The sequence below is a fragment of the Cyclopterus lumpus genome, chromosome 22 (genome assembly GCF_009769545.1).
Source record: "Cyclopterus lumpus isolate fCycLum1 chromosome 22, fCycLum1.pri, whole genome shotgun sequence".
Classification (NCBI taxonomy): domain Eukaryota; kingdom Metazoa; phylum Chordata; class Actinopteri; order Perciformes; family Cyclopteridae; genus Cyclopterus; species Cyclopterus lumpus.
This window is the reverse complement of record NC_046987.1, coordinates 21,103,402-21,113,401: the sequence shown is the minus strand read 5'-3', so window position 1 is coordinate 21,113,401 and position 10,000 is coordinate 21,103,402. Positions and strand designations below refer to the sequence as shown.

General features: G+C 45.4%; 1 protein-coding gene across 1 annotated transcript in view; it reads left to right on the top strand.

The window, feature by feature from the left end:
* Positions 1-10,000, top strand: part of akap6 (A kinase (PRKA) anchor protein 6) — a 153,890-nt gene that overhangs the window by 126,878 nt on the left and 17,012 nt on the right. The window contains exons 17-18 of the mRNA XM_034562775.1: positions 7,101-7,184; positions 7,507-7,659. Coding sequence (XP_034418666.1) covers positions 7,101-7,184; positions 7,507-7,659 — 237 coding nt within the window. The remainder of the gene's footprint in view (positions 1-7,100; positions 7,185-7,506; positions 7,660-10,000) is intronic.

Below are 10,000 nucleotides of genomic sequence, written 5' to 3'. Positions count from 1 at the left end.
ATAGAAGGTGACAGCGAGGCTCTGATATCGATACCTGCTGCATGATGAGGATTAAAGATCCACCGACTCCCTGCCAAGAACACAGGCTCTGTGTGTGTGTGTGTGTGTGTGTGTGTGTGTGTGTGTGTGTGTGTGTGTGTGTGTGTGCGTCTGCGTTTGCAAGAGGTGTTTTCTCGTTAAGAGTTGCTCGTTAGGGGTTCAAGGCGAAGCAAACAGGTGAGACGTTGCCGCGGTAACGCCGGCAACAAACACGATGGCGGCTTTCATCTTCACGTGCTCGTAAAAAAAAGGGAAGAAGAAAAAAAAACACCCTTTCATCTGCTTAGAGGAGGCGAGACGGAGAGAAAGAATCAAAACACACAGAAGAAAGTCCTGAGGAAATGAAGAAGAAGAAGAAGAAGAAGTTATTTAATCTGCTAAAAATGCAGAAAGAACCAAACGATGGAGAGAATGATGTGGAGGGAGGAGGAGGAGAAGAAGAAAAGAGCAGAGAGGTCCTGAGAGAAGGAGTCCAGACATTCAGGGCGCTCTCCTTATTTATAATCATGTTCATTGTAAAGTGTTGCACAATGTCCTGTAGTATTTTATATAATATTTATATATAATTAGTACCTCTAAAACCTGCTTGAATTATTTATTAATAACAAAATCAATGTTATAAAGCTGAACACTCATGAATAAATATATGTATAATATATATGATAGAATATTATGTATTATTTATATAATAAACATAATAATATATCGAAAATATGTGTATATTTATATATAATTGTCACCTCTTGAGGCCTGAATAAATAAAGTATAATATATATATTATAATATATATTATATGATGTATTATATATATATATATATATATTTTACATATTGAATATATTTAATTGTCGCCTCTAAACCTGCTTGAAAATTATATTTAAAATTACAAAATCAAAAAGAGCTCCGGAAGTGACGTCGGAGCCGTTGAAGGAAGTGACGTCAGAGCTCCTGAAGGAAGTGACGTCGGAGCTCCTGAAGGAAGTGACGTCAGAGCCGTTGAAGGAAGTGACGTCAGAGCCGTTGAAGGAAGTGACGTCAGAGCTCCTGAAGGAAGTGACGTCAGAGCCGTTGAAGGAAGTGACGTCAGAGCCGTTGAAGGAAGTGACGTCAGAGCCCCTGAAGGAAGTGACGTCAGAGCCGTTGAAGGAAGTGACGTCAGAGCTCCTGAAGGAAGTGACGTCAGAGCTCCTGAAGGAAGTGACGTCAGAGCTCCTGAAGGAAGTGACGTCAGAGCTCCTGAAGGAAGTGACGTCAGAGCCCCTGAAGGAAGTGACGTCGGAGCCGTTGAAGGAAGTGACGTCGGAGCCGTTGAAGGAAGTGACGTCGGGGCTCCTGAAGGAAGTGACGTTGGAGCCGTTGAAGGAAGTGACGTCAGAGCCCCTGAAGGAAGTGACGTCAGAGCCCCTGAAGGAAGTGACGTCAGAGCTCCTGAAGGAAGTGACGTCGGAGCCGTTGAAGGAAGTGACGTCGGGGCTCCTGAAGGAAGTGACGTCGGAGCCGTTGAAGGAAGTGACGTCGGAGCCGTTGAAGGAAGTGACGTCGGGGCTCCTGAAGGAAGTGACGTTGGAGCCGTTGAAGGAAGTGACGTCAGAGCCCCTGAAGGAAGTGACGTCAGAGCCCCTGAAGGAAGTGACGTCGGAGCCGTTGAAGGAAGTGACGTCGGAGCCGTTGAAGGAAGTGACGTCGGGGCTCCTGAAGGAAGTGACGTTGGAGCCGTTGAAGGAAGTGACGTCAGAGCCCCTGAAGGAAGTGACGTCAGAGCCCCTGAAGGAAGTGACGTCAGAGCTCCTGAAGGAAGTGACGTCGGAGCCGTTGAAGGAAGTGACGTCGGGGCTCCTGAAGGAAGTGACGTCGGAGCCGTTGAAGGAAGTGACGTCGGAGCCGTTGAAGGAAGTGACGTCGGGGCTCCTGAAGGAAGTGACGTTGGAGCCGTTGAAGGAAGTGACGTTGGAGCCGTTGAAGGAAGTGACGTCAGAGCCCCTGAAGGAAGTGATGTCAGAGCCCCTGAAGGAAGTGACGTCGGAGCCGTTGAAGGAAGTGACGTCGGAGCCGTTGAAGGAAGTGACGTCGGGGCTCCTGAAGGAAGTGACGTTGGAGCCGTTGAAGGAAGTGACGTTGTAGCCGTTGAAGGAAGTGACGTCAGAGCCGTTGAAGGAAGTGACGTTGTAGCCGTTGAAGGAAGTGACGTCGGAGCTCCTGAAGGAAGTGACGTCAGAGCCATTGAAGGAAGTGACGTGAGAAGAAGGAAGTGACGTCAGAGCCGTTGAAGGAAGTGACGTCAGAGCTCCTGAAGGAAGTGACGTTGGAGCCGTTGAAGGAAGTGACGTTGTAGCCGTTGAAGGAAGTGACGTCGGAGCTCCTGAAGGAAGTGACGTCAGAGCCATTGAAGGAAGTGACGTGAGAAGAAGGAAGTGACGTCAGAGCGCTGCTCCTGCTTGATGACTCGACCGGACAGAGGGAAGAAAAGTGAGAACAAAGAAATGAAGAAGTTACCGCGAGATAGCGAGTGCAGGAAAAAGAAGACAAGAAGCGACAGACGATGGGGAGTGGGAGAGAAAGAGAGAGAGAGAGAGAGAGAGACGGTAAAGTTTGGTTAGCTGTAGGCGGTATTAGCGGCAGCGGAGGGTGTGTGTGTGTGTGTGTGTGTGTGTGTGTGTGTGTGTGTGTGCGTGAGAACAAATTGTCGACAGGAATTCATTAGGCTCGTTGTGCGATAACGAGTGCTTGTGGTTTTAATTGACTTAATCAACAAATAGAATTAATCAGAGATTTCTAATTAATGGTAATTGATTGAAATATCCAGTGGGTCACCGCGCCAGCAGCCTAAACTCCCTCTCTCTCTCTCCCTCTCTCCTCCCTTCACACTGTCCTTGTCCTCTTTTCCTCTCGGTTCCCTCTGTTTTCCCGTCTCCGTCCTCCTTCGTTCTCGTCTTCCTTCATTTCTGATTCACTCATTTACTTCGCTTCTCTTTACCTTCGTGTGTTAAAACTGCTTTAGCTCGTCTTCATGTGCAGGAAGTCCAGTTTCAATGAGTTTTTAAGGCGTTAACAGTCAAGAAGGGTAGAAAAAATATGTTTAATATGCGACCGACGTTTGGACAAACAAACAAAGAGTACGTTAAAACGAGCGTGTTATTAAAGTGTAAAGTATTACTAGAGGAGAGTTGTTCTTTGCCTATTCTCTATGTTCATTTAAATATATTAACATTAAACATAAATACCAAAATTAGACAGAGTACAGAAAAACAAAAACCCATAAAACCAAACAAACCACACAAAAAAATCCACTCACCCCTTTATTATCTTTTACATGTACATTTGCATACTCACATAATCTGCATTTATTCAATTTTCTCGATAACACAAATTCCTCTAATTTGTTTTTTCCATGCTCGGTCAGTTTGGCTTGAACTGTTTTTGTGTATTTTCATGAAGACGTGAAACAAGAAACCCTTTTTTTTTTTTTTTCCCCGAGTTGTGTTTTCCTCTCACTCAGAAGTGACGTAAACGGTTTATTACCGTTAAATGATAAGAAATGATCTTTTCTCCCGACGAGCTTCAATACGTTTCTGCACTAAATATCTCGTCCGGTCTCCATCGATCGGGTGTTATTTTGTTATATATTATATTATATATGAGTCATTATTCCATTGAGGGAAAGCCGTTGAGTCAAAGCTGCTGTTGATTCAAGAGTCTCGCTCTGTTTCCAAAGAGCTTCAGAGTCTCAAAACACCGACATGGCAACCGCACAACAACCTCAGCTCTCCTCTATCCTCTCCTCCCCTCCCTCCCTTCATCCCTCTCTTCACGGCAGGTCTCGGTAATTAGATTGTGGAGATGAGGAGGTGGAGGAGAGTTAAGAGGATTTGGTTTTTAGGAGAGAGAGATCAAGCTCGAGAGGTAGAAAGGAGGAGGAGAGAGAGGGATCCTCTTCTCTTTGTTTATCCCGAGTCGGTCACCCTTTTCCTGAAAGAGCATGTTGAGTGACAGACAGAAAAGAGAGAGAGAGAGAGAGAGATGAAGACGTCACTTGTTCTTGTTGTGCCGGTCGACCTTGAATGAGAGACGACGGACACAGAAGGTTCTCTGAGGTTCTTTGGGTTCTTGTGAAGGGACAATAACGAACCGGAGAACCCTCAAATGTGTTGAACCATCGTGAATATACGTAAAAAGAAGTGCTGCCGGAGGTCAAAGGTCAAAAGAAGGGAGCCGAGCGCCAACACATCAAGTTTTTCTCGATCAGCTTATTGCAGGATCACCTCCTTTAGCCACGTTATCCTCCATAAGGTGCAGGAGGCATCAAGGAGGCTCAGGCCGGTGGGATGGAGATCCGCACGCTTACAGCTACGCTTTGTTTCTAGCTCTCCGGTCTGAAGGACCTTCAAACGCATCACATCCCTATCAGAATAAAAGCATATGTAATAATAATAACGTCGTGAACGAGAGCCGTCGTTCATCAAAAGGTCTCCGGATCTACAAGAGGAAAGGAAACCTGGGAAAGTTTTCACATGTTTTAAATTCATCCCTCCTTTATCTCCCAGTTTCTTTGTAACTCGCTTTAATCTTCTGCTTCTCTTCCTCTCCGTCGACCTACATCTCACTCGTTTTCTCCGTCCAGCTCGCCTCCCGTTACGCCCTCTCTCTCTCTACCTCTCTCTCCCTCTCTCTCCCTCTCTCTCTCTTTCTCTCTCTCTGCAGACACTCCGCGGCTTTCCATGTATTTTGAAAGAAAAGCTTATTAGCAAATATTTGTCCTACTGTGTCTGTAGAGCCCTCAGAGTCAATACGGGCCCAGCCAGGCTCGACCCGCCATGGGGGGGGAGAGAGAGAGAGAGAGGGAGGGAGAGAGGGAGAAAAGGAGAGATGGAGGGCGAGAGAGAAATGGAGCAAGCGAGAGATGGGGTGGGAGAGAGACATAGAGAGGGAGGGATAGAGAGAAAGATGAGGGATAGAGAGATAGATGAGAGAGAGCGATGAGAGAGAGAGAGAGAGGGATAGAGAGAAAGATGAGAGAGAGAGAGGGAGAGAGAAAGATGAGAGAGAGAGAGAGAGAGAGAGAGAAAGATGAGAGAGAGAGAGAGAGAAAGATGAGAGAGAGATGGGGGATCAGTGCATAAAAACCAGCAGAGCAGAAACAATAGAGACTTTAGAGGATTCTCTCTTTCTGTCTGGAAATAAACTCTCATGGAAAATAAATGTCCAGACGAACCATCATGACACCGAGTACTGTTACTACTACTGTTACTACTAGTACTACTACTGTTACTACTAGTGTTACTACTACTGTTACTACTAGTGTTACTACTAGTGTTACTACTACTGTTACTACTATTGTTACTACTACTGTTACTACTATTGTTACTACTACTGTTACTACTAGTACTACTAGTGTTACTACTAGTGTTACTACTAGTGTTACTACTATTGTTACTACTACTGTTACTACTATTGTTACTACTACTGTTACTACTACTGTTACTACTAGTGTTACTACTACTGTTACTACTAGTGTTACTACTACTGTTACTACTAGTGTTACTACTACTGTTACTACTATTGTTACTACTACTGTTACTACTACTGTTACTACTAGTACTACTACTGTTACTACTACTGTTACTACTAGTACTACTAGTACTACTACTGTTACTAGTAGTACTACTACTGTTACTACTACTGTTACTAGTACTACTACTACTACTGTTATTACTATTACTACTACTACTACTGTTATTACTACAATTACTACTGTTACTATTACTACTACTACTACTGTTACTACTACTACTGTTATTACTACTATTACTACTACTGTTACTACTAGTGTTACTACTACTACTGTTAGTACTATTATTACTACTATTACTGCAGCTATTATTATCAAATACGCTTTAATTCGTCTTCCCCGCTGCGCGCCGTCTGCAGAGCGGGCATCACGAGTCGTTTTGTTGTCGTGGTCGAGCGCCCGATTCTCTCCTTTTTTTCTTTTTTTTTTATGCAACACACACACACACACACACGCACGCACGCACACACACACACACACGTCGCCTCCCGTTTGAAATAAATTCATCCGCAAAAACCCCAACGAAAGCTCGCCGGGCCTCGTCCTCTTGATCCTGTTTAGACAACAGGCGAGCCGTGAGTATGCTAAACTGTGTGTGTGTGTGTGTGTGTGTGTGTGTGTGTGTGTGTGTGTGTGTGTGTGTGTGTGTGTGTGTGTGTGTGTGTGTGTGTGTGTGTGTGTGTGTGTGTGTGTGTGTGTGTGTGTGTGTGTGTGAGAGACAGAGATAGAGAATCCCATTTCATTGTAATGGTGTTTAATATTTATTGGAGAAATGTAAAGGAAATGTAAAGGAAGTGCTTCTCGGCGAGCGGGCGGGATTAGCATAAATAGTTTTTTTGGGTCGCTCGGACATGTTCGCCCCCTCCGTGCTGTCACACACCCGTAAATGCATGCATATGTTTGCACACGCACGCACGCATGCACGGCCGGTCGTGCACACGCCTGCATGAGTAAACATGCAAACACACACACACACTCGCTGACCTTTGGGTGTGGGAACTCATCAGCATATAGTGATTTATAATAGGCTGTGCCAATCCTTGTGTTTCTTTTCCATCCTTTTTTTTGCATTTATTAGACAGCAGGAAGGGGGGGGGGGGTCTGTTGTCATTTATTTTATGCACTGTTACTGCTGATCACTGAATATTACTTCATGCTAATTAGCCGTTATGAGTGACCGGAATTTAAGGATAATTCTGGTCTATTTCCACTTTGAGTCTCATTTTCGTCGTTTCGTCCGTCGTGTCCGCCGGTTGTAAAATTAATAATAATTTAATAATTTACAAAACCAAATGAGTCGGCGTGTTTGTAAAATACGTGTGACGATTTAAGAAACATCAAATCTGTCGTTGGAAGTGAAACACGATGTGAAACACGTCTCCGGGAGCCTCCAGACGGCTTGAATCCAGTCGTGTTTGTATCTGAAATAAAAAAAAATTGTTAAAAGAAATTTGAATACTCGCTGTGTTTTTCTTGACCTTTCCTTCACCTCCAGTCTCTGTGTTCGGAGGTGCGAGCCCGACGCCGAGGAGTCGCCTCCGTTCTGAAACTCTGCCAGAAGCTTCTGCAGCAGAGCCAGGTGGGTGAAGGCAAACCTGCACAGAAGAAGAATATATTATATATTATAGATGATTCCTTTTACACCATTTTCAGGAAAGGAATTGCAAACATTTGCTTGATTTTTGCATTTAAGTTTGTTTAATTTCGTTCATATCTTTTATATTTCCATCGGTTTATATACCGAGGAGAATATGTAAAAAAAAAAACTGCTGAATCAGCGTATCCTCGAGAGGGATTATATCCTTGTACATTCCTGCAATTCAATCAAATGATTAGTATGATAATAGCTTTTGTAATTCTGACAAAACTGTTTCCTGCAATCCCCACTCCCTCGGGGACAGTCGGGCCCCATGGCGGAGGTGGGCCCAGAGGCGGAGCAGCACCGGGAGGCCCTGCAGCTGCTGTCAATCAACCTGGAGAGGAGGTGGGAGGCGATCGTGATGCAGGCGCTGCAGTGGCAGAACAGACTGAAGCGGGAGCTGGGAGAGAAGCAGGTTAGAGCGCGCTGACATTTACACTTTACATCCTTCACTCTGCACTGCAGGCAGTCGGCTGACGCGCCGTTACACTCAGCGAGCATGTCAGCGTTTGATTCGACGCTAAGATGCGGCGTGAAAGACAGATGGTGCTGCGATTGAAGCCGCGGCGTGTTTTCTCAGCGGCGGAGACGGGCGCGGTGGCGTTTGGTGAAATGAGCCTCAACGCCGGGAACAAAAGCGCCGACTTTGATCTATTCGTTCTTTTATTTTGTTCCCAGGGGAAGAAAACGGGCGACAGGATGAACTTAATAAAGTTTAGCGTCACGGCTTGGTTGTGGTTCTCTGTTGATCCAGTGAAACGAAGGCAGAAATCCATTTTCATGAGAGTTCCTCCTTTCATCTCCTCACAGAACTATTTTAAACGTTTTCCAATCGCTGACAAAGTCTCTGATGGAGCTCTTCTGACCTGTGGAGTTCCTCAGGGGTCAGTTCTTGGGCCTGTCTGATTCTTCACATTATCTGATGCTATGCAGATGACATGCATGTTTATGTATTTCTCAGTCAGACATCCTCTGGTTGTATAGAAGTCTATGCTTCATGTGTTAAAGCTGCATTCTCTCTCCTGACCACCAGGGGGTGACTCCTCTGGTTGTATAGAAGTCTATGCTTCATGGGTTAAAGCTGCATTCTCTCTACTGACCACCAGGGGGCGACTCCTCTGGTTGTATAGAAGTCTATGCTTCATGGGTTAAAGCTGCATTCTCTCTCTTGACCACCAGGGGGCGACTCCTCTGGTTGTATAGAAGTCTATGCTTCATGTGTTAAAGCTGCATTCTCTCTCCTGACCACCAGGGGGCGACTCCTCTGGTTGTATAGAAGTATATGCTTCATGTGTTAAAGCTGCATTCTCTCTACTGACCACCAGGGGGCGACTCCTCTGGTTGTATAGAAGTATATGCTTCATGTGTTAAAGCTGCATTCTCTCTCCTGACCACCAGGGGGCGACTCCTCTGGTTGTATAGAAGTCTATGCTTCATGTGTTAAAGCTGCATTCTCTCTCCTGACCACCAGGGGGTGACTCCTCTGGTTGTATAGAAGTCTATGCTTCATGGGTTAAAGCTGCATTCTCTCTACTGACCACCAGGGGGCGACTCCTCTGGTTGTATAGAAGTCTATGCTTCATGGGTTAAAGCTGCATTCTCTCTCTTGACCACCAGGGGGCGACTCCTCTGGTTGTATAGAAGTCTATGCTTCATGTGTTAAAGCTGCATTCTCTCTCCTGACCACCAGGGGGCGACTCCTCTGGTTGTATAGAAGTATATGCTTCATGTGTTAAAGCTGCATTCTCTCTACTGACCACCAGGGGGCGACTCCTCTGGTTGTATAGAAGTATATGCTTCATGTGTTAAAGCTGCATTCTCTCTCCTGACCACCAGGGGGCGACTCCTCTGGTTGTATAGAAGTCTATATAAATGACTCTACTTCTCTTGATGTATTCCCTCAGTAAACATTGTAAACATTAGTTTTTGGTCTCAATCTCTAGTTTCAAGTCTTCTTCAATACAGCGTGATGTTCATTTAGTAAATTATGGTAATTTAGAGTCAAACAGACCATAAAGCAGGGGATGCTTTAGGGGCGGGGCTACAAGGTGATTGACAGGTCTGAAAATATCAATGACTACTTCCGGCGTGCGACGCTTCCGGCGTAAAAGCAGGACACCGTTAGTGTGTCCGGTGGCTTTTTGGATTGGATTATGAATGTTTAATATTTCCATTAGTTCCCGATCAAAAGTGTGTCAGGGTTAAAGGTCAGGGGGTCACCACGAGTACTGCAGAATACCGCAGTGACACATTCGGAGCCTCAAAGCTCCGGCGGAGGCTTCATTATCAGATAGAAACGTCATCTGTTGAGTCCTCCGGTGCGATCGGTGTCACCGGACCAATGTTTTTATTTTCTCTGCCGCCTTCCTCCGCCAAAAAAAAAAAAAAAAGGCAACAATTTTTTTTGTATTCTTTTCTTTCTCAACACTTTGACAGTTGGCATATCGGCGTGTCCGTCGCCATGACGGCGCCGCGACAAACGGTTTGTTGTCTTATTAGAAGAAGGAGGGGGGGAAAAAAGCCTTCGGCCCACGAAGCGCTTCAGGTTCCACGTCTAGGGAGAGAGAGAGAGAGAGAGAGAGAGAGACATAGAGAGAGAGAGAGAGAGGGCTCTGAGTGCTCCATCCAGCTCATGTTGAGCTGCAGCAGAATGGAGCTGTTATGGATTGAATGAATATGGTTCTGTAGAGACAGGAGGAGTGCATTTGAATGGAAGGTCAATTGTTTTGCACACACACACACACACACGGACACAC